Source organism: Mobula birostris, chromosome 24 (assembly GCF_030028105.1).
Source record: "Mobula birostris isolate sMobBir1 chromosome 24, sMobBir1.hap1, whole genome shotgun sequence".
NCBI lineage: Eukaryota > Metazoa > Chordata > Chondrichthyes > Myliobatiformes > Myliobatidae > Mobula > Mobula birostris.
Window position 1 is genome coordinate 37886864 of NC_092393.1, and position 26055 is coordinate 37912918.

Genomic DNA, 26055 nt, shown 5'->3' on the forward strand with positions numbered 1-26055 from the left:
CTTGTCTACAAAGTACTGGGACTCTTGACTACAGAAACACTTCTCTGCCTCATTAGGATTCAGTCATTTATTGACATCACATGACATGAATCAAATGAGTGTCAAATTGGTTGTGAAGTCAGGAACCTCAGGTTCCAAGCATCAAAAATATTTAGTACTTTGGGCTTAAAAGTAAGATGTCAAATACTTAGTACTTTGGGCTAAAATGGCTACAAGTATCAGCTATGTCTTTTTTACAGATATTCTGGTCTCATTTGGGATATTTTTACAGAATTGGGATATTTATGAAGTTACCTCCTCTTCCTACATTACCATTATTGACTGTATGAGATATGAATAGCAAGCTTTTTGTAATCTGCCGTTTATAGGATCATTTAGTTATATCTCACAACAATAATGCTTCCAACTTGCTGAGCATGCATGTAATTCTGTGTTGCCACTTCAAAAGACTGACACCATTGGAGCTGCTCTTTGACATATTCGCATTGCACTTCATTCAGCTTATGTGGTGTGTAGGAGATGAAGCACACAACTGAAATGCTGGTATAGCTGCAACATCATAATGCTGAGACCATTTTAACCAGTTGGCCTAATTTTTAAATCTGACCTCTGCTCAAAGCAAATGGAATAATGCAATCGCTAATGGGCAGAAAGTAAAGAACAACAGATGCATAAGTCACATACACCCAATTAAATTATTTTCTAGATTCTGAATACCTGTGAAATCCCAATGCCCAAGGCACTAGGGGAAAAGAAACAAAGCAGCCACACAGCAGACACTGGAAAATCTCTAACCAGCACCGTAAGAAGGCTAAATAATCCAAAACCCATCAGCAATAATGATCCAACCAAGCCAGCAATCTTCTGATTCTTAAAAAGCGGAGTCAGCAGAAATGAAAAAGGAATCTATAGAATGAAACATATACATTTCAAAATGAAGCATCTCATATGCAACTTTCTCTATATAACATTGACTTTTAGCAACTTGCAGCTGCGAATGAAGAAACCCAGGGATCAACATTAATGCTATTTAATCTAACAAACCTATCCCTTTCAATGTACTTGTTGATAAATCATTAAACCTTGTGCACTCCTGGGCTTAGATGGATCATGTTTACATATTCAAAAGAAACTAAGACATAATAAAAGCACTATTATATAAATGTACAAAAAATGTAGAGAACAGTGCCATGAAAATAGCAAACATCATTCGTAAACTTTATAACAGGAGGCCAGAGCTATTGGTAGAATGCAAAAGGCAAAGGATATGGAGTGCAATGGACAGCATGGAGGATCAGCTTGATCATACAAAATAGTAGGAAAGATGCTGGGGCCCGGGCAGAGAAGTTCTGATGCTCGTTCAATCGGCCCGGATGTGAGATTGGATTACTCTGGTTGCCAAGCTGATCTGAAGAACTTGACGCAGCTTCGGGCTGGGCCTGGAGCGAGTCGCTGGGCATGTAGTCTAGGCCCAGTCCCAGCGCAAGGTACAATGCGCTGTTTAGACAATTTAAACGCTGGCCCAGATTGGAAACGAGATCTGATTTCACTTGCTCTCCATGATCTTCACTTCTCTCCAGGGTGTCAGAGCCTTTTGCTTTCCTGTTGTTTGGCCAATTTAAACACCAGCCCAAATAGACTGTAAAGACAGGTTGTCCATCGTGACAAGAGCCGATTTCACTCGTTATCTGCGATGGTAATCTCCATGGCACTGAGACTATGAAGACTGCCCCAGCTGTTGTGCTCTGTGCCTGCTAATATGATGAACTAATGAGCGAGGCTTTGGGCTTACTCCGGGCTGCTGTGGGGAAGGACTACATTTCAGTTTGGAATGCTGTAATTTGCTTTATTTGTATTTTTTTCTTTCTCTTGCACATCGACTGTTGGTCTTTTATTTTTTATTCATTTTTTTCTTTTAATTGGGTTCTTTCAGGTTTCTTACTTTGTGGCTACTTGTAAGCAAGCAAATCTTAAGATTGTACAATTTATACATTCTTTGATAACAAATGAATCGTGAATCTTATATCTTGAATACTGAACTTGCTACATGGAGCTGGTGAAGTAAATATAACAGACAAAGGAGGAAGTTAATTAAGACACAAGAAAGAAAGGAACATATATAATTACTCTCATCAGTCATAACATTGAATATGGGAGACGAGATGTCATATTACAACATTGGTTGGGCCACATTGGGAGTATTGCGGACAGTTCTAGTTACCACACTGTAGAAAGGATGTAATTGTGCTGGAAAGGGCAAGAGGAAATTCACCAATACATTGCCTGGATTGAAGTACGTCAATTACAAGGGGAGTTGGATAGGCTGGGTTTGCATTTCCCTGGAACAGAGAAGGGTGAGGAGTGACTTGATAGAGATATATAAAATGATGGGTATAGAGAGGGTAGATGGAAAGCATCTCCCCTCCCCCCCACCAAAGAGGGTGTAATAAGACAAGGGGGCATAGGTATAAGGTGAAAGGTGTACAGGAGATCAGCAGGAATTTCTCCTCCACACAGAGTGGGATTGAAATGTTTAAATCACTGACATGGAAGTGGTGGATGCAGATGCTTCTTAAATGTTGTGAAGTACTTAGACAAGCACTTGAGTCATCAGGCACAGCAGTCTATGGACCTAATGTGGGTAAATGGGATTAGTATAAATAGGTGCTTCAGTTGGCACAGATGTGATGGGCCAAAGCACCTGCGACTGTGCTGTACAACTCTATGACCAAGAGGAAAGCTGTAGATCACAGCAAATGGCTGCAGTAAACAACTCAGCAGCTGTTAAGCAAAACCACAAGACGTTGAAAAATAATGATGAGACGCATGAAACTAATGCAAAGGAAGTCAGATTGCCAAAGATAAGCAATGGTGGCATGGAATTTTACATATGAAGTTTTAGGACACAGAATTCTAAATCATTATTCAAGAGGGATACTGGAAATAGATGAAAATTAAAGGTCAATTTCTGAAAGAAGAAAAAAGAGATCAAGGTTACCAGAGAAAAATAAGATGAGGGATGTATACATGTTGGCTCCTATAAAAAGCTGGTACAGATATTTCCTAATAATGACAAGTGCGAGGTAATACATTTTGGGGGGCAAACAAGAATTGGACATATACTTCTCTCCTCCCAATCTGATGTAGTCCTGTTCTGGTTGTAATTTCACAAAGAAGGGCAATAGTCCTTTGGCTAGCTAGGAAATCCAAATAGAGTAAATATTTGTCAAGAACAATGTTGACACACTTTCAAAGTTAGGAAAATGATATCCAATCTTAAAGGCTTCTTGATACTTCCATTAAAAGTAACATCCAAAGCAAATTAAGAGGCATGTCTTCTACCGATGAAGAAATTAAACTAACGATATACATCTCAGGCATCCCATCACTGTGACAAAATCAATCATACAAAAGTTAAAATATGTTCTAATGCTTGCCTATAATAATTTCTTGTGTAGCTTCCTGCACTAACAAATCTTAAATTTAGTCATTATCAATTTTATGTTAATCTGATCTAAGGAGTGACAGAACAGATATAGAATTTTGACAACTTTAACATTACTTTAGCAAGTTGTATGAAAATTAAGACTATGCCTTTATATATTTCAAAGCTAAAGGACTAAGTGTCATTACTGATCAATATACTGTGTACTTGGAGTATGACTTACAATAGAAATTCCAAAAAGAAACAACAAAGGAAAGATGACCAATATACTGCTTCTTGGAAACAGAGATGTCTGAGTAGCAATGACTGCCATCACAAAAGATAGGATGAAGATTAAAATCGTATACAAGAAGCCCCAGGATAACCTGCCAAAACATAAGGATAGTTAATCAGTAAATGAGAAATGGCTCTAATCTCCAAGCATTCATTCCAAAAGGCATTGCAAATTTTATGAATTCAGAATATTTTTTGCAGAACTCAACATAGGAGGCTTGCTTTTGACAAAATTCCTGAACTTCATTTTCAAAGTTTTACCACAAATGTCATTGTGCGTATCTCTGTATTTTTACTCCTGCTACAAACAAAACCAGAGTCCAGTGAAGGTGACTTCAGTTATTAATGCCTTAGCTGTGGTTTGGTAAGAGTTGGTACAGACAGGCCTTTAAGGATGATCTCTCAGCACCTTTGAATATATTATTATTCCAATAATATCACTGCTGTACATAACAAAATGCTAGTGTCCATTTTGTTTTCATGGTATTAACAGAAAAGTGAAGTGACAAGTAAGAACTTGATTGTTTCAAACAAAATCCGAATTTTGTGATTCTGTTCTTCAAAATTTGCAACTAAGTATTAGTCATTAAGAGACACAAAACAAATAAAGAAATCTGGAGCAAAAATTTAACAGCTGGAAGAATGCAGGCTACGTCCACACTAGACCGGATAAATCTCTAACCAAAGCTTTTTCTCTTGTTCTGACCCTCCATCCACAATGAAACGGCGTTTTCCTCCCCCGAAAACGGAGCTTTTCTAAAACACTCTCCAGAGTGTTTAAATCTGAAAACGCCGGTTGGGCGTTGTGGTGTATACGGGGTAACTGGCTAATTTTAAAAACGCTGTGATGACGTGCCGGAACAAATGATGGCGGCAGCACGACATTTTATTGTTTTCTTGAACGCAACCTCCAACACCACAACAACAATATCTGACAATAGATGTGTAACAACCTAATGTAACACTGTATAGAAATACAAGATAACACTGATGCAGACATGTTTTCTACATTTAACAAGGTGCTTTATTAATATATTGCTTGTGCAAACATTTAATAGAAGCAATTGTCACTCTTGTCCTGTTAACTCGTTTTATTGCACATGTCAAGTACAGCAAAATAATACACAAAGACATGGCAAAAATAAGGGCAAACAAATGAGGTAACAGCAAATTTCACTTTTGCCCAGTAACAATTCTTATTGCATTTAGTTGTAGCTGTCGTCCCTTTCATCGGTGAAGAGACTATGGCTGTAGAAAATGTTTCAGGACAAACACGTACCAAGTCTTTTGTTTGGCAATTTCCTTTTAAGTCTTTCTAGTCTGTAACTGGACAAACGCAAACCAAGTATACTGTTTCCTCTTCGCTTGTTTTCTGTGTGTCCTGCGCATGCCCAGTAGGAGGAGATTCGCCCAAATACCCGCTTTAATGTGGAGGGAGGTATTTTCAAAAACGCCTGGTGTGGACCCCTATCGTTTTTACACAGAACCAGCGTTTTCAAAATTATACGGTCTAGTGTAGACGTAGCCTCAGCAATTTAAGTGGCAAGAGCAGTATCTGTGGACGCACTGATTATTGTAATGCAAATGAAGACAAATATCTGGCAAAACAGAGGTTGTAAAGATGCTGTTCTCCACTTTGACAGCTTGTTGCATTGTCATTAGATTTCTATATTTGAATATCAAGTACTAACTTACTGTGGATGATTTAGCCTTTGTTTTAATACAACCATATTTGTGACATTGGAATTGTTAATTCCATCAAACCTCAGTTGTACTGGCCATTAATGTCATCTTTCTGATATAAAAGTGGGAAAAAATTGATTCCAATAACAAACACTGGCTTCTTGTTCCATAAGAATGTGTACAATGGATTCCAGCTAATTGGGAGACAGTGGGGCAAGTACATTTTGGCCTAATTAAATAGCTGCCCAATTAGCCAAAGTTTCATGGAAATAGTTAAAAAGGTATTTAAAAAGACAAACTGAGATACAAATTATGCATTTAAATGAAATACAGAACAGATTATCACAGTACCAATAGTATGACAGTACTATAAAACGTTAATAGCTCCTAATAGTTATTGATGGAGGGATTCATCCCGTATACACAATGAACAAAATCAGTGCAGACACCTGGTGCAGATGATGGACTGCCTTCATAAAATGCTACCAATGACTGCATTCTCCAGATCTTTATTTTCATTGTAGCATTCAAGATGGTTGTCAATACTTCCAAATTCTTTATAGCTCTTAACTTGAATTGAAATTATTTTGTTTCACTCCTGCCCATTTCTAGCATCTCCAAGCCTGAATGCTTGAAACTGCAGTAAGCAAAACAGTTCAGAACTGTCTTACTGCTCATTTCTTGCCAACTACCAGACAAAAATCACCACATTTTGAACACAATCATGTGCCACAGACACTACTGAAAAATTGTTCACTCTAAGCATAGTGTGGCATCTAATAGACACACAAGTGCGTGCAACTGATGCTAGTTAGAACCAGTTAGGCCATAGTCTCCAAATAAGTGGCATTGTATCTCAAATAAGCAAAAGGAATCTTCAAAATTTTCTTGATTAGTTTTTGTTCGTTTAGAGTTGTTCCAAATAAACAGGATCAACCTGATTAACCGATAGTCCAATTAAACAGAATCCACTGCATTTCAAAATTCTAACCCTTGCTTTCAAATTTGTCCATTGTCTCAAAATCCTTCTTCTCCCATCTCCTCCAGCTCCAGAAGAGATGCCTGCAAAATAATTTCTGGCCTACCCATGATGCTAAGCTTTAAAATCACTCCACTTTCAGCTATGTTTTCCACTGCCAATTCCCTACAACTCCCTCCACAAGTTTCTCTACTTCTCAGAACTCAAATACTCATTACAGCACAATTCTCTGACAAAAGCTTTGGATTACTGGATGTTATTCCAAATGATACTCTTAACATACTGTTATGTAGTATATGTATTTTTTAAAGTGAATGAAAAGTGTATTAAACGAGTAATAATGCGAACTCATAGAGGACACGGTAACCAGGGCCACATGTATTAGAGGGAAATAGAAACTGACAACTGGTGAGCCAGATACCAACCCATCACTTCTTTTAAACAACAGCAGATTATCAAAGTTTCCCTGTACTTGATCAGCATTGAATTTGCATATATAATTTGAATTTTCTAAAATAGACAAGCCTTCAATCCAAAGAGAATGCAATACACAGATAGTTGCCTTAGTTCATAGTATTTATTTTCAAATTGTAATGTCATCAACCTGACATACAAAATTAAACAAACCCACACACATACATACACACACACACACACACACACACACACACACAGAATTGAAACAAACAAAGACAACGATCTGGGTGTCCAAAGATTAAGTCTACTTAACATTTTCTTAACTAGCTCACAAAATAATTCAATATTTTAGCTCACCAGAAAGCAGAGTCATATAGTCCCATCACCTTCATAACCTCTTTCACTTCCTTTTTCTCTGTTACAAGATTAATCAGTAGGAAATTGACAAATGGGACAAAAGCAATAACGAAGTAGAGAGAAGTGACAAGATGGGAAAAGATGTCTGCACCAACGTGACTTGGTAACCCCATCATCTGTATTTGTAGAGGCATAATATCCTTCCAAATGGAATAGTTGGTTTGTGTCTGAAAGTAGAAGTTTTTTAGGATAATTTGCATGAATAGTACAATACTCAATGTAAGTTTCTTATCAAAGCACATATATATCACTATATACAACCGTGAGATTCATTTTCTTGTGGGCATACTCAATAAATCTAATAACCATGATAGAATCAATGAAAGACTGCATGAACAGGATGGTCTTTCCTTGAAAAAAACTGGAAGCAGCATAAATACTAGGCATAATTATCGACAGAAGAATTAAATCTATCAAAACCAATTCTTTATAAATCATTTTACATACATCTGTAACTTACTGGGTTAAAATAATGTTAAGGTAAATATTTTAACCATATTTTTAAATGGAAGCTAGAACTCCTTGGTTAATCCACATAATAGTCAGAACTTGATTACTCTATTGGTTTAGTCAAACAATATTAAACAATGCTAAATAACCCTATTTATTCAGCTTTACAGAGAGTGCAGGGGAGATTTACCAAGATGCTGTCTGGATTAGAGAACATGTCTTAAGAGGCAAGGCTGAGTGAACTAGGGTATCTCTCTTTGAAACAGAGGATGAGTGCTGATTTAATATACATGTACAAGATGGGGCATAGATAGAATGGATATCCAATGACCATTCCCAGCACAGAACAAATACAAGGGGGCACTACTTTAAGATGATTGGAGGAAAATATGAGGGGGGGATGAGGTCAAAGGTAGTTTTATTTTTATTAGACAGAGCGGTGGGTGTGTGGAAAGTGCTTTGACAGTTCGTGGTAGAAAGAGATGCACTAGAGATATTTAAAAGACCCTTAAGTTGACGTGTGGGTGAAAGACAAATAGGGGGCTATGTGGAAGGAAAGCATTAGATTGATATTGGAGCGAGTTTAAAAAGTTAACACAACATAGTTGGCCAAATGGCCTGTACTGTGCTATTTTATGTTCTATGTTAACGTCTCCAGAAAGACCAGGGATTTATTTATTTGAGCAATACACTATTTTTATTTCACATCTTTTGCTAATTTGGTGGAAGCTAAATGATGAAATTGCCTTCATTGTTAGAGTTGTGCTATATTTTAAAATCTTTATTAAACCTGGAGTATTATTCATTACACATCAGCTTCATATTAGTTTAAATACATTACATTATAAGACCATGAGATGTAGGAGTAGGAGCCATTCAAACCATTGAGTCCGCTCCGCCATTCCATCATGGCTGATTCCAGAACCCACTCAACCCCATACACCAGCCTTCTCACCATATCACTTGATGCCCTGACCAATCTGGAAAGGATCAATTTCTGCCTTAAATATACGCACAGACCTAGCCTCTACTACAGTCTGTGGCAGAGGATTCCACAGATTTACAACTGTCTGGCTTAGGCCTGGATACCTCCACCATAAGAAACATCCCCTCCACAGCCACCCTATCTAGTCCTTTCAACATTTGGTAGGTTTCAATGAGAAACCCCCGCATTCTTCTAAATCACAGTGAGTACAGGCCCAAAGGACCCAAATGCTCCTCATATATTAACTCTTCATTCCCAGAATCATCCCCGTGAAACTCCTCTGAACTCTCTCCAATGACAACACACTTTTTTGGAGTTATAGGGCCTAAAACTGTTGACAATACTCCAGTAGAGTGGTGTCTTATAAAGGTTCAGCATTATCTCCTTGCTTTTATATTCTATTCCCCTTGAAATAAATGCCAACATTGCATTTGCCTTCTTTACAACAGACTCAACCTGTAAGTTAACTTTCTGGGAGTCTTGCACGAGGACTCCCTTAGGTCCCTCTGCGCCTCTGATGTTTGAACCTTCTCCCTAGTTAGATGATAGTCCGCACTATTGTCCCTTTACCAAAATGTATTGTCAGACATTTCCTAACACTGTATTCCATCTGCCACTTTTTTGCCCTTTCTTTCAATTTGTCTAAGTTCTACTGCAATCATATTGCTTCCTCAACACTAGCCATCCCTCCACCTATCTTTGTATCGTCTGCAAACTTTGCCACAAAGCCATCACTTCCATTATCCAAATAACTGACAAAGTGAAAAGTAGCAGTCCTAATACTGACCTGTGAGGAACACCACTAGTTACTGGCAGCCAACCAGAAAAGGCCCCTTTTATTCCCACTCACTGACTCTTGCCTGGCAGCCATTCCTCTATCCATGCCAGTATCTTACTTGTAACACCACAGGATTTTATCTTGTTAAGTAGCCTCTTGTGCGGCACCTTATCAAATGACTTCTTAAAATCCAAGTAAATGATATCCACTGCCTGCCCTTTGTCCACCCTGCTTGTTACTTCCTTGAAGAACTCTAACAATTTGTCAGGCAAGATTTCCCTTTACAGAAACCATGCTGACTTTGACTTATTTTATCATTAGTCTTCAAGTACCCCAAAACTTCATCCTTAGTAGTAGACTCCGACACTGAGGTTCAGTTACCTGGCCTTTCATTTCCTTTCTTTTGCTTTCCTCTCTTCTTGAAGGGTGGTGTGACATTTGCAATCTTCCAGTCCTCCAGGACCATGCCAGAATCAAGTGATTCTTGAAAGATCATGACCAATGCATCCGTTATCTCTTCTGCAACCTCTCTCAGGACTTTGGGATGTAGTTCATCTGGCCCAGGTGACTTACCCATCTTAAGACCTTTGAGTTTGCCAAGCACCTTTTCCTTTGTATAGCAATGGCACTCATTCCTGCTCTCTGACACACTGCTAGTGTCTTCCACAGTGAAGACAGATGCAAAATACCCATTAAGTTCATCTGCCGTTTGTCCACCATTACTACCTCACCAGCTTCATTTTCTAGTGGTCCAATATCAACTTGCACCTCCCTTTTACTCTTCATATAACTGAAAAATCTTTTGGTATCCTGCTTTATATTATTAGCTAGTCTGCCCTCAGTTTACATCTCCTCCCCTCTTGTAGCTTTTTAGATGCCTTTTGTTGAATTTTAAAAGCTTCCCAATCATCCAACTTCCCAGTAATATGGACAACAGAAATTATTACGTGCAGCTAAACATGGAAATATTTTCTTTTCTGCTGCTTAAAAGAAAACAGGACTGAGGAAAAAAACATACTTATTCAGAAAAGGATACAATTACTTTCTTCAACTCTTCCAGATAGTTTTCATGCTACATGTGACCCGGGTAAAAAATCTGATAGAAACATAGAAACATAGAAAATAGGTGCAGGAGTAGGCCATTCGGCCCTTTGAGCCTGCACCGCCATTTATTATGATCATGGCTGATCATCCAACTCAGAACCCCGCCCCAGCCTTCCCTCCATACGCCCTGATCCCCGTAGCCACAAGGGCCATATCTAACTCCCTCTTAAGTATAGCCAATGAACTGGCCTCAACTGTTTCCTGTGGCAGAGAATTCCACAGATTCACCACTCTCTGTGTGAAGAAGTTTTTCCTAATCTCGGTCCTAAAAGGCTTCCCCTTTATCCTCAAACTGTGACCCCTTGTTCTGGACTTCCCCAACATCGGGAACAATCTTCCTGCATCTAGCCTGTCCAATCCCTTTAGGATTTTATACATTTCAATCAGATCCCCCCTCAATCTTCTAAATTCCAACGAGTACAAGCCCAGTTCATCCAGTCTTTCTTCATATGAAAGTCCTGCCATCCCAGGAATCAATCTGGAGAACCTTCTTTGTACTCCCTCTATGGCAAGGATGTCTTTCCTCAGATTAGGGGACCAAAACTGCACACAATACTCCAGGTGTGGTCTCACCAAGGCCTTGTACAACCGCAGTAGTACCTCCCTGCTCCCGTACTCGAATCCTCTCGTTATAAATGCCAGCATACCATTCGCCTTTTTCACCGCCTGCTGTACCTGCATGCCCACTTTCGATGACTGGTGTATAATGACACCCAGGTCTCGTTGCACCTCCCCTTTTCCTAATCGGCCACCATTCAGATAATAATCTGTTTTCCTGTTTTTGCCACCAAAGTGGATAACTTCACATTTATCCACATTAAGTTGCATCTGCTATGAATTTGCCCACTCACCCAACCTATCCAAGTCACTCTGCATCCTCTTAGCATCCTCCTCACAGTTAACACTGCCACCCCAGCTTCGTGTCATCCGCAAACTTGGAGATGCTGCATTTAATTCCCTCATCCAAGTCATTAATATATATTGTAAACAACTGGGGTCCCAGCACTGAGCCTTGCGGTACCCCACTAGTCACCGCCTGCCATTCTGAAAAGGTCCCGTTTATTCCCACTCTTTGCTTCCTGTCTGCTAACCAATTCTCCATCCACATCAATACCTTACCCCCAATACCGTGTGCTTTAAGTTTGCACACTAATCTCCTGTGTGGGACCTTGTCAAAAGCCTTTTGAAAATCCAAATATACCACATCCACTGGTTCTCCCCTATCCACTCTACTAGTTACATCCTCAAAAAATTCTATGAGATTCGTCAGACATGATTTTCCTTTCACAAATCCATGCTGACTTTGTCCGATGATTTCACCGCTTTCCAAGTGTGCTGCTATCACATCTTTGATAACTGACTCCAGCAGTTTCCCCACCACCGACGTTAGGCTGACCGGTCTATAATTCCCCGGTTTCTCTTTCCCTCCTTTTTTAAAAAGTGGAGTTACATTAGCCACCCTCCAATCCTCAGGAACTAGTCCAGAATCTAACGAGTTTTGAAAAATTATCACTAATGCATCCACTATTTCTTGGGCTACTTCCTTAAGCACTCTAGGATGCAGACCATCTGGCCCTGGGGATTTATCTGCCTTCAATCCCTTCAATTTACCTAAAACCACTTCCCTACTAACATGTATTTCGCTCAGTTCCTCCATCTCACTGGACCCTCAGTCCCCTACTATTTCTGGAAGATTATTTATGTCCTCCTTAGTGAAGACAGAACCAAAGTAATTATTCAATTGGTCTGCCATGTCCTCGCTCCCCATAATCAATTCACCTGTTTCTGTCTGCAGGGGACCTACATTTGTCTTTACCAGTCTTTTCCTTTTTACATATCTATAAAAGCTTTTACAGTCAGTTTTTATGTTCCCTGCCAGTTTTCTCTCATAATCTTTTTTCCCCTTCCTAATGATATGAATCGACCATTTTAGACTCACCTTAATAATGGCGACATCAATATATTTTTGAATCGTTGCAAATCCTGACAATAGGTACATGGCTCCAGGACAATCTATCAGTTGACTCAAGGAAGCAGAAATCAAACGACAACTTGCTGGGATAAATATATTTGAAGATCATGAATACCCAAGTAAAAGAAGAGTATTTTCATAAAATCAAAATCTTCAAGCATTTATTTTATTATACATTTTAGGTTTTAGAAAATAATTTTGATATGTGGAAACTACAACTAATCACAGGAGGTAAGTATCAACTCATGACTATAAGGAATTCAAGTACAAAGATTAAATATTAATGTACAGCTTATAGACCATAGGAAAAGAGTGGAAATTAAAATGCATAAATTTTATTACAATTGTGATTACAATTTCCATGGAAATCACAAAAGCATTTAAACATTTAATTATAGCTTTAAAATAAAAAAAACTAAAGAAATTATGGATAAAATCCAAGTAACATAACTCAAGTGCTTGTTTAAGCAGCAGTTATGAAGAGATTTAAGGGCCAGTTTGTGACTTACAGTATTACCCATAGTGCTCATTTGCAACATGCAATTTTTTCTGATGAAGTTGCAGAGATACAGAATTATTGCCAAATTGAAGTGATATTAATTGGTCCTCTGCAACACATAAGATGCTGAAGGAACTCAGCAGACCAGGCAACATCTATGGAAAAAAGCACAGTCGAGGTTTCGGGCCGAGACCTTTCAGCAAGACTGGATGTCTTTTTTTTCTCTCCAGTCCCGCCAAAGGGTCTCAGACTGAAACATTGCCTGTACTGTTTGTTATACGTAAATTCTTTTGAATGACTTCTTTCAATATGAACACCAAGGCACAGGATAAAAAAGCAAAAATAAAAACATCAGTGAGTCAACTCTGTATACAGCACAAGCAAACAGAAGAACTGAAATAATGGAACTAAGTCTGACATCAAACTGGAGAGTTGGTCTAGTTGCAGCCTATTCTTATGTAGCAAAAGAATTCTAAAGAATTTCAAAACTGTCAAGCTTGTATGTTAAAAGTAGGTTTCAGTTACAGGTGTCCCCCGCTTTTCAAACGTTCGCCTTACAAAACCTCACTGTTATGAAAGACCTACATTAGTACCCTCTTTTTGCTAACAGAAGGTGTTTTCACTGTTACGAAAAAAGCAGTGCGCGAAAAAAAATCAGCGCGCAATAAAAGGCAGCGCGCACCCCGAGCAGCCGCTCTCCCCCGGATTCAGAATGGTATTCTCGCCGACATTGCTTAAACACATGCCTGTGAGCAGCCGTTAGCAAAATGAGTTCTAAGGTATTGGAAAAGCCTAAAAGAGCTCGTAAGGGTATTACACTTAGCGTAAAACTAGACATAATTAAGCGTTTCGATCATGGTGAGCGAAGTAAGGACTAAGCGAGTTTGGCTTGTGGAAGCTGACGAAGATGATGTTGAAGAGGTTTTGGCATCCCATGACCAAGAACTGATAGATGAAGAGCTGATGCAATTGGAAGAGGAAAGGATAACAATCGAAACTGAATGAGTAATGATAAAGTACGACTTTAATTTTGAAAGGGTACGTCAGTTTAGGGGATATTTGCAAGATGGTTTGAGTGCTTACAAAGAACTGTATGATAGAAAAATGCGCGCGGCTCAGCAGTCAAGCAAGCCTTTCACATCAGCCACAGCAAACGACGAACCTCGACCTTCGACATCAAGGCGGGCAGTCATAGGAGAAGATGAGCTGCCTGCTTTAATGGAAACAGATGACAAGATGACACCCCAGTGTCCCACCACCCAGGCCGCGAACAGATACCAATTCGCTGAGAATGCAGCAGTAGCCCAGAGACTTACAGCACATCTTTAAGAAAAAAGCTGAAATAAACATGCTAATTAATTAGGTACCACCTGGCACGTAATTGTCAGCCCATATCAGAGGTGATGCAATTGGCAATCGGCACTGATCTGGGCCGACAATTACGTGCCCGGTGGCACCTAATTAATTAGCATGTTTGTTTCGGCTTTTTTCTTAAAGATGTGCTGTGTGCCTCCCGGCTACTGCTGCATGCTTTGCAGATTGGTATCGGGTCACTGCCCGGAGGGTGGGGCCACTGCACCACCCAACCTGCGACGACTCAGCCTAACACATCATCATCAGTGTGCTTCGCGCTTTCCCAATTCCAGTAAGTGATACTATACTGTACATACATTATTTCTACTTTATATCGGCTGTGTATTTTCACGTGTTATTTGGTATGATTTGGCAGCTTCATAGCTTAAAGGTTACTGGAGAGCACTAGCACTGTGTTTTTGCCGACGGCGCTTGCGTGAGATTTTCACTACGGAGAACAGTTCAGGCAATGATTGTGGAAAAGTATTTCTACTTTATATAAGCTGTGTATTTATCATATCATTCCTGCTTTTACTATATGTTACTGTTATTTTAGGTTTTATGTGTTATTTGGCATGATTTGGTAGGTTATTTTTGGGTCTGCGAACGCTCACAAAATTTTCCCATATAAATAAATGGTAATTGCTTCTTCGCTTTACGACATTCCAGCTTACGAACCATTTCATAGGAACGCTCTACCTTCGGATGGCAGGGGAAACCTGTATATCTTCTAAGTCTCAAACATAAAGATTATGTGCAAAATGTTTAATATCAGTATCTCCTATTACCTATGGACAAACAGAATTCATGACTGAACAAATATACCTATCAAGTTTATATATTGGTGATCTACCCACTATCATGCAAATTCAAAATATTACCCATAGTAATTAGTTCTGCTTGATTTTATTACAACCTCAAGCTTCATGCTTCTGCACATACTCCTGCAACTGAGACTGCTCAAATCAGCCCCTCTTTGGCCATTGCCAGTATGTTTGCAAACAAATAAATTTTGGACCCTTCACAACTACAACCGCCTGATTTTATTTGATGCCTTGAAAGAGGAAATTACCTCAAGACATTTCAAAGACAATTAAGATGGTTTTAGTCTTAAACATAATAAACTAATAGATCAACAATTGGATTTTTACAAATTTTAAAGCACTTTACCTTTCTCATCAATGAAATCAATTTTTTCTGAAGTACTTGGAACTTTATTATAGGGATAACGAAGTTGATATGATAAAGGACTGATGAAAGAAACTCCCACCAATGGTCTTAAAGCATATGAACAGCAAACTTCTTCCATTGCTTTTTCATCAGTAAATCCATGCGGTAACACCCCTATAATGAGAAGCTTTCACTTTTTAACTCTAATAATGCTATTTGAAGCAGATTTAAAACAATAAGTATCAGAATTATGAAACAATTTTCAATAAGACTTTCATTATTGAAGAATAATTTGCTAGCAAAATTGTTACATTGCTTCGAAGATAGTCTGACAGCGAACTAACTGCTAAAGATGTTTTCAGGAGTGTCATTCTACTCCAGAAAATACCTTAAACAACAAAAACTACTAAATTCCTGATGTGATTTTCCTTTTCCACAAATTTTCATTTCTATCTTTATTAAGAACAAAGGGGTAGCTAGGTGAATGGCAGATCCCCTCAGTAATCAGCAGAGCTGCCTAGGTCTTAAGCCACTGGAGATGGCTGAGATCTTTAATGAATATATCTCCTAGGTATTTACTGAGGTGAGAAATCACTATTGCTCAAGAGAGAAGGGAAACAACTGGAGATGTTTTGAAAACAATCATATTACTAGGGAGTCGGTATTTACAGCCTTACAGCACATTAAAGTGGATAAATCCCCAGGGCCCAACTGTGGGCATCCTCGGACTTTGTGGGAGGTTAGGAAGAAAATTGCAGAGATATTTGCTTAATCATTAGCTACTGCTAAAATTCCTGAAGACAGGACAGTAGCTAATGTTATTCTATTATTTAAGAAGGGTAGAAAGGACAATAGATCTGTCATCCTGACATCAGTTGTGGGGAAGAAACTGGAGGGAATTCTGATGGACAGGATCTACCAGCATTTGGACGGACAGAGTCTGATTAGAAGCTTTCATGGTCAGTCATGGCTAACAAACCTTTTAGAGTTGGTTGAAGTAACCAAAAAGGTAGATAAGCATAAGGCAATTAATGTCCTCTATCTGGACTTTAGCAAGGCTTTCAAGAAGGTCCCACATGGTAAGCTAGTCTGGAAGTTTAAGTCCCTTGGAATCCAGGGAAAGTCAGTTAGTTAGATTCAAAATTGGCTTGGAAGTAGGAAGCAAAGGGTGATGGTTAAAGGTTGTTTCTCAGAATGGAGGCTAGAGCTGGTGGTGTGCTGCAGATGTTATGTTGGAATCCTCGTTATTTGTTATTTACATAAATGATTTAGATGCAAGTGCACAAGGCTTGATCAGTAGGTTTACAGATGACATGAAATTAGGAGGTGGCGTTTATAGCGAAGAAAACTAACATAGATCAGGGGATCTTAATCATTTAGGGAAATAGAGTGAAGAGTGGCAAATAGATTTTGATATAGATAAATGCAAGATGAAGCATTTTGGTAAGTGAAACAAGTGTAAGACATATACTATAAATGATAGAGCACTAGAGAGTACAATGGAATTCAGGGATTAGGAGTACAAATGCAGTTTGTTGAAAGTGGTATCACAGACAGACAGGGTGATTAAAAAAAGGTGTTTAGCACACCACCCTTCATCAGTCAGGTCAATGAGTATAGGAGTTGAGACATTACGTTTCAGTTGTCAAGTCTTTAATGAGGCAGCATTTCATGTACTCTATAGTTTTGGTCACCCTGTTTTAGGAAAGACATGGTTAAACTGGAGTGCAGGAAAGATTTTTTAGGATGTTGCAAAGACTAGGGGGCCCCAGTTATAGGAAGAATTTGCCCAGGCTAAGCCTTTATTCCTTGGAACATAGGAGAATGAGGGGACGATCTTACAGAATGTTTAGAATTATGAGGAATCGATAACGTTTTCTCCAGAGTAGGAGAGTCCAAGACTAGGGAGAATAGGTTTAGACTCAGAGGGGAAAGATTTAAAAATGATCCGAGGGGGCAATTTTTTTCATGAAGAGGACAGAATGAGCTACCAGAAAAAGTAGTTGAGGCATATACAAATAAATCATCTATCAAACACTTGGATAAGTACATAGAGGGATGGAGCTCAGAGGGATATGGGCTGAGTGCCGGAAATTGAGACTGGCTGGGTGGGCACCCCGTTCACTATAAACTTATTGGGCCGAAGGACCTACATATATGCTGCATTACTCTATGAATCTATGAGTCTAATTATCCAATAAAGTCATTTTCATTCACACATACACAAATAATTGCAGATAGATTTAAATATCAATACAGCATTAAAGTAAAGAGCTTGTACAAGACCAATCAAAATCAGTGGTGGCGTATTGCCTTTAACACTTTTTATAGAACTTTTTTTGTTGACATTAAATTTCCAAAAAGATCACAGCTACTCCAAAGCATTAGATAAAATAAGCTTCAATCAGTTTGTAAACAAAACAGCTCAATTAGAAGCACTCTACATACTCACTCAATTATCCTCAATTTATTTGATCATAACATATCTGATACAACTTTGTCTCCATAACACTCTGAAAGTACCTCAGGTTTGTTTACATTTGATACTTACCGAGGAATTTTCCTACTTCCCCCATGATTTCAGTGGTGTAATTGTTCACTGGGGTATATCCAAGTCTGTATTTCTGTGGTATGAAATCATCCAAATCTTCTGGTTCACTTGTGAGCGTCTTACCATATATTTGCGGAGGTACAAGAACACTTAAACAAACCAAGGCAAAAACTAAAAAGAGTGGCAGCAGCAACTCCTGAAAAGAGAGTTTTTAAAAATTACTTCAGTTTGCAAATAATTGTTTTTTTAAAAAAGTAGTCATCTCAAACACAGACATGAGTACACACACAAAATGCTGGAGGAAATCAGCAAGACATGCAGTAATTAAGGAAGAGAATAAACAATCAACATTTCGCCAGCCTGAACTGCCAACCATTTATTCCTTTCCATAGATGCTGCTTGACTTGCTGCGTTCCTCCAACATTTCGTGTATGCTGCAATTATCACAAACATTACTAATGCAGCAACAAAGTACTAGCGAGGATAAATGGTCCATTTTAACTTATTACAACTTTAAGTTGGCAAGACAAGGATTAAAATGCACATAGCATAATTTAACTCCCAAACCTCAAAGGCACATTCAGCAAGATACTTGAAAAAGGATGACTGCAAGCACAAGTTAGAGACTTGGGCACCAAAGGAAAACTTGCTAGTAAGAAAATTTGAATAGAGTTGATATTGGTTGGGTGGAGAGTGGGAGAGACAAAGTCAACTTCGTTTAAGAAATTAGTTCTGGGAGTTACTCTTACTTCCTGCTATTCTATAGTAAAAAAGATAATTTTTATTGATGCAATACCTTTCTATCAGTTTACGACCTGCTGCTTTCATAAGTGGAGCAGAATCAAGCACAATGCCCCTTCAAGCATGTTTTGCTGTTCAATAAAGTCACAGTTTACATGATCTTTCACTTCAGGTCCACTCCTTTCCCCAACCCCCTTCTCCTGACTCCCTCACAATCCAAAATCTACTTCAGCCTTGAGCACACACAAGCTGGAGGTGGAGAACACCAAAGAATTGCACCTCTTATTTTAGAGTCCCCCACCAAAGGAAACACTATCACAATCTTATGGGATGGTGGTAGAAAGTCCTCCACAGCCAGGTTCATTAAAATTCCAGCTGCATGAAGTTCTTATTTACACTCAGTGGCCACTTTATTAGGTACCTCCTGTACCAAATAAAGTGGCCACTGAGCACATGTTCATGGTCTTCTGCAGCTGTAGCCCATCCATTTCAGGTTCAACCTGTTGTGCATTTAGAGATGCTTTTCTGCACACTACTGATGTAACACATGTTTATTTCAGTTACTGTGACCTTCCCGCCAACTTGAACCAGTCTGACCATTCTCCTCTGACTCTCTCATTAACAGGGCATTTTTGTCCACAGATCTGCCACTCACTGGATGTTTTTGTTTTTCACAGCATTCTTAGTAAACTTGAGATTGTTGTGCATCAAAGTCCCAGGAGATGAGCAGTTTCCAAGATACTCAAAACACCCCTTCTGGCACCAACAATCATTCCACAGGTCAAGGTCACTTAGATCACATTTCTTTCCCATTCTGATGTTTGGTCTGAACAACAACACAATGTTGACCATGCCTGCATGCTTTTATGTATTGCGTTGCTGCCAGATGATTCACAAGCAAGGGGTATCTAATCTAAGTGGCCACTGAGTATACTTAATTGGGCAATCAATAAAAAGGAAAGAGCAGTTAAAATAGTGCCAGAAACATTACTATGAGAATGTAGAAGGGTTTATTGAAGGCCCCATTTCAAATTTTTCTGCAGTAGGTGCTTATGGTAACTGGCCAGGACAATGTTGTAATAGCAGATTCTAGCAATCATAGGATCTGAATTTCACAGTAAAAGCAAAAGGTGCAATAGCAAATGGACCAATACAGATCGTGGATGTCTGGAAGATAGCTTGGTAATGGAGAAACCTGGGATCTGAAACTTAGCTTTGGTTCGATTAGCATTCATTCCAACATTGTATAAACGCATCTAATAAAATAATGGTGAAACTGGACTCAATCCAATGAATTGTTGTTAAATTATTTTTGGGTACCAGAAATTAAATAGTATTTCATATGTTAATACTGTCAACAGGAGATAGCCCATCAAATTTAAAATTGACTCCTGTCTCCACAACAGACAGACATGTCTTCATTTGAAACCAAAGGAGTCAGGGTCCATATACACAAAGTTATACAATCTTACTCTTCACTAATGTCAGTCTTGTCACTATGTTGTCATAGGGTTTGGCTAACATCCAGTCCGTGATCACCTCCATGCTGATGTCTGTTAAAGGCACCATATTTTTTCAGCAATTCCTTTTCTCTCCCTGCCAGTTTTAGAGGGAACCAAGTTGCTTACAAGGATCATTTGACAAACATAAGCAAGTTTACTTTTAAGAATCATTTTTGGGATGTACAGATCGATGGCAATTAATATTACCATCCTGAATACTTGCAGTCCTTTCAGTAATGAAACTCCTAATATCATTGATTAAGGAATTCCAGGATTTAGCTTATGGAAAATAAAGGAACAACAATATGCTGTATGCTTCTAAGGTGAAGATAGAAGATAGTGTGCAGCTTGAAAAGGAAACCACAGGAGGTGACATTCCACTCTTATCCCCCCTGATGTTTAAAGTTTCATGAAAATAAATTGTTTAAAGATTGTGATTGAAATAAATAAAATTTAACAAGGTTAACAAATTAGCTAGATATGGAAATAGAAAGAGGGTTCTGAAGAAAATAGTGGTTTAAAGAGGAAAATGGTGCTGCAGGGCATCATGCAAAAGAGAAAGCATTACTAAGTAAATTAATTTTAAGCTTGGTAGGGTGCCACTTCTCGTGTGCAGATTAGTGAAAAAAACTTCCAAAGTAAATTAAAATTTAGTAATAAATTTGCTCAAGGAGGTCATACCTGGATTTTGTAAATAATAAATATAATTTCCAAATAAACACAGAATTACATATCTGATTTTTATTTTGAAAGTTGATTAATGGTTTTAATAGTATACAAAATGTTTGTTCTCAAAATATGTGCTTTCCTGAAAATCCAAATCAATACAAGTATAGAAATGATTTTCTGTCAAACTAAAAATTGACTTCTGCCAGAACTTCGCAATATTTAAATTGATAGTGACATATCAACATGTTCCAATCACATTTTACACGTTTTTGGGTTCAAACAGTACATGGAACATATTTGTATTATACCAAAAAATTTTGTTTCAGTTGAGAGTAACAATTTGACAAGTACAAATAAAAACATGAGTCAAGTTAATTGAAAAACAAACTCTTCTGCATAAAACACATACAATGCCTACATCTAGTAGATTCATCAATAACGTGTAATGTGATGAATGTAGGAAAGTGGCATATAATACTAGGCCTGTAGCAAAAATTTTAAAAAATAGTTTATGCTACATTCGAAAAGCACTATATTTTAGAATGTCAAAGGCTTAGAGAAGGTACATAGAAGATTTATTTGAATATTGCCAAGAATAAATATTTATGAAAAGGGATATGACTGTCCCACAAATTCAATTATAAATTTGACTAAGACTAATTTTGATAAGATTAGACAAGAAAATGAAAAAGTTTATTGGGAGAGCTGTTTACAGGTCAAGAGACATCTGGCAAGTGCAAACACGAGGAAATTTGCAGATGCTGGAATTTCAAGCAACACACATAAAAGTTGCTGGTGAACACAGCAGGCCAGGCAGCATCTCTAGGAAGAGGTACAGTCGACGTTTCGGGCCAAGACCCTTCGTCAGGACGAACTGAAAGAAGAGCTAGTAAGAAATTTGCAAGTGGGAGGGGGAGGGGGAGATCCGAAATGATAGGAGAATTCAGGAGGCGGAGGGATGGAGCCAAAAACTGGGCAGTTGACTGGCAAAAGGGATATGAGAGAATCATGGGACAGGAGGCCTAGGGAGAAAGAAAAGGAGGAGGTGGGGAAAGCCCAGAGGATGGGCAAGCGGTATAGTGAGAGGGACAGAGGGAGAAAAAGGAGAGAGAGAAAAAGAATGTGTGTATAGCAGAAGTTTGAGAAGTCAATGTTCACGCCATCAGGTTGGAGGCTACCCAGACAGAATATAAGGTGTTGTTCCTCCAACCTGAGTGTGGCTTCATCTTTACAGTAGAGGAGGCTGTGGATAGACATATCAAAATGGGAATGGGACGTGGAAGTAAAATGTGTGACCACCGGGAGCTCCTGCTTTCTCGGGTGGACAGAGCGTAGGTGTTCAGCGAAACGATCTCCCAGTCTGCATCGGGTCTCGCCAATATATAGAAGGCCACATCGGGAGCACCAGACACAGAATATCACCCCAGTCGACTCACAGGTGAAGTATCGCCTCACCTGGAAGGACTGTCTGGGGCCCTGAATAGTAGTGAGGGAGGAAGTGTAAGGGCATGTGTAGCACTTGTTCTGCTTACAAAGATAAGTGCCAGGAGGGAGATCGGTAGGGTGGGATGGGGGGGATGAATGGACAAGGGAGTCGTATAGGGAGCGATCCCTGCGGAAAGTGGGGAGGGAAAGATGTGCTTAGTGGTAGGATCCCATTGGAGGTGGTGGAAGTTACGGAGAATTATATGTTGGACCCAGAGTGCAAAGCTATTTTTGTAAGAGAGATGATCAAGAGAATAACAGCAGAGCAGTAGATATTATCTATATGGTCTTTAGCAAGGCCTTTGACAACATACCGCATGGTAGGTTGGAAGGTTCAATCACATGGGACCCAGGGTGAGCCAGTTAATTGGATAGAAAATTGGTTTTGTGGTAGAAGTCACAGGGTGTTAGTCACTCTTCATACTGGAGGCCTATGACCAGTGGAGTGCCACAAGAATCCATACTGGGAAGGTGCAAATTGCTGACTGTTTAAAACAAACTTTTCCAAAGAAGTCAGCTGATTTAAGATATATGGGGTAGCAGATCTTGTATGAAGGACACAGAAGGCTCACAAGAGCCAAATGATCTACTTTTGCTTCTGTTTCTTCCTCTGCTCTTTTGCAATCTTCAAATCCTAAAATCTCCTGATTATGAGAAATGTCAGTAACTACTCCTGATTCTAAAGTTCATTTGAAGTCCATTAAGAATCACACCAAGACATTTTGGATACCAAGATTGCATAATATTCTATGAATCCCAAGTAGAAAAGACATATTAACACAGAGAGCAAAAAATCTACCGCATAGCAACCCGACACTGAGCTTGCAGTGCAGTCCACAGAAAGATTACATATCTTTCAGATTATCAAAATTGAACACAAAAATACTCACAACCTAAGGTAGATAACTGAACTAAACTGACTGGGTAAACAACAGGAATTCTGCAGATGCTGGAAATTCAAGCAACACACATCAAAGTTGCTGGTGAATGCAGCAGGCCAGGCAGCATCTCTAGGAAGAGGTACAGTCGATGTTTCAGGCCGAGACCCTTCTTCCTTCCGAGAGATGCTGCCTGGCCTGCCGCGTTCACCAGCAACTTTGATGTGTGTTGCTTAAACTGACTGGGTGCTGTATAATGAGCAAGTCTGAGTAGTGGTAAAGGCACAGAAATAGTTAAGACACAGAAGCAGTTAACTCACAAAAAGGTGGGGCAGAGAGATGCTGGGAGCAAAGAATCAAATAATGTAGAAATCTTTAAACTTCTTAGTAGTGTCAGCCACTTGTCCTGTAGTTTCTAAGCTACCTATAAGAACAGCTATTCTAATTCTTAATTTCCACAAACTTGTGGATTCGAACAAAGTCATCATCACGGTATTCTTCAAACACTTTCTGTCCTCAGTCCCCTTTTAGAGAACAGAGTTTCAAATTCCAATTTTCGATAATGACACCAAAGTTCCCTCTAATCATTCCATGAGTTATCTTAAATCTTTATCACCTCATAGGTTCTTAAATTTGACCATTTCCACTAAATTTTCCAGCAGTACCTTTGGTTACAAGCAAAATCACATTGACTATGGCAATAATTTTTCATTTAACTTTCCTAACCTTTGCAACATATGTACAGTCTACTGTAAATCTCCAGAGTCTCTCCAGTGAGTCCTGTAGTCATGATCAGAAGTTACTTCAGAGTGGACCAAGTTTGTTTTGAACAGTATTAGCATGATACAAGAGAAGTCAAAATTGCAATTTCAAAAGTTCACACCCAAAAATTATCATTTTATTAATTTTGTATTTTTTAAATCTCAGCCTATATTTTTCTACATCATTTATTTCGTGTTCAAATGCCTGTCACTCCACATCTTTTAGCCTTGTGGAAGTCGGGCTCACGAGAAGAAATAAAGCAGGGCTATTCATAGTTAGATTGCTTTGGGACACTTGGAGCACCAGATAGAGGGGTTTAAAGTTACAGTAAACATTAACATTATAATCGCAATTCATTTCTGCAGAAACAACAACTCGCAGCACTGGAGTCCTATATTTCACGTTGTCTGTCAGTGTTAAGGCTACTTGGAAACCACCAGGCAAACAGATAGCATGAGACGCCAATACCAACACAGGGATGAAAAAATATTTTACCTGCAACGTCTGATCTTTGTTTCGTCGCTTTATGAGGATGTTTCTGTAGATAAGTGCTTTAGTTTGTTGCCATATTGTTGTATCTCTTCTCGGCAATTTTCCCATTGTTATTTATCCAGGAAAAAAATGAAGAAAAACGATCCCGCACTGTTTGGAAGGTTAATTCCTAGAAGGCAGCCCCTGGAATTATGAGGGGCACAATACAGTAATTTTAAAGGGGGTGGGGGAAAGTAAGCAACGCCGCGACTTTGTCGGGGTGTTTGAAGAGCTGACACAAGACCTTCACTCACATCAACATCCTTTTGCAAATTACTAACGACGGTCTTTGAAGGGTCCCTCTAATGGCATTGACAACCCAGCTAAATCGAACCAGATCGAAGGAAATTAATCTCATCTAAATGCCGCATCGTGCTAGGATCCACTACATTTCACCCCGAGAAGCCTCCTCACATACACGAAGAGGTGTTTACAGCTTCGTGTGAGGTAGGACGGGCCGCGGGGAATTGGGGAGGGGGTTGGCGCTTGTCGTCACTCACGTTGCCGGCTCCAGCGGGGTGGGCGAAGGCAAGAAGCCGCCCCTGTCAGCCGGCTGTTTCACGAGGCCCGGCGAACTTGCCTCCTCCGTCTGACAACAGCTATAGAGGCAAATACGCGCCTCCACAGGGTCTCCACCGCCAGCGCTTCCTCATATCCCGCCCCCTCCCTCGCAGCTGCAACGCTAATGCGTCAAGCGCCGCGAAAGGCGCCGCCGCCACGGCTTCCCGTCACCAGCACCGCCACCTAGCGGCTCCAGCAGGCAAGCAGAATTGCGACTCCTTTGATATTCCAACACATTACCTTTATGATCACATGCAGATTGTAATATGGGAATGGTCCAGACAGTATCATGGAGATGTTGGCATGAATGAAACTTGGTGACTGTTTTTTTTCCCGCGCTAATAAAGGGAAAAACTACTTGGATTTTTGATTTAGCTACTCTACTCACAGGATTGTGCTGATAGAAACCACATTTCTCTTACACTCTGGTAAATTTTTACCCAGAGTATAACAAGCATCCAAATACTTTTAAATAGTCAAACAAATCTAAAGGACCGACGAGTCGCTGTGTTGTTTCTCCTCCTCCCTTCAACTATGGTAGCCAGAAGTAAGTAAGAGTGCTGTGTTTAAGAAAATCAGTTTTGAGCACATCTTTGAATATTTACCTCTGTCTGCCTGATAATCTCTTTCTACAACAGTTTGAAATACAGAGCTTGTTTTGGGAGTCTGAGATCAGACATGTGAATAATGTGGCCTCCCCAACATGGATGACTGAATGGCACCAGGGCTTCAATGCTGGGGATGAGACAGATAACTGACATGAATTTGCTTCTCCTTCCAGTGAATTTGGATTAATTTGCAGAGATGGCATTACTGGCACCTTTCCAGAGCATGTAATGTCTACTATAGA

The 26055-nt window shown here is 39.3% G+C and overlaps 1 protein-coding gene across 2 annotated transcripts in view; it reads right to left on the minus strand.

Annotated features, from left to right (window-relative positions):
* The window catches only part of abca5 (ATP-binding cassette, sub-family A (ABC1), member 5), a 98679-nt gene extending 73366 nt beyond the window's left edge, over positions 1-25313 (minus strand). The window contains exons 1-8 of one of the 2 annotated variants that reach the window (XM_072242636.1): positions 25145-25313; positions 24609-24788; positions 18077-18272; positions 15526-15699; positions 12471-12586; positions 7155-7381; positions 3669-3810; positions 718-906 (exon numbers count right to left, since the gene is read on the minus strand). In XM_072242636.1, the coding sequence (XP_072098737.1) occupies positions 718-906; positions 3669-3810; positions 7155-7381; positions 12471-12586; positions 15526-15699; positions 18077-18272; positions 24609-24713 (1149 nt within the window). In that variant the 5' untranslated portion in view covers positions 24714-24788; positions 25145-25313. Of the gene's footprint in view, positions 1-717; positions 907-3668; positions 3811-7154; positions 7382-12470; positions 12587-15525; positions 15700-18076; positions 18273-24608; positions 24789-24898 lie in introns of both variants that reach the window. The other variant, XM_072242635.1, reaches the window with a different exon arrangement.
* Between the last annotated feature and the right edge of the window lie 742 nt (positions 25314-26055).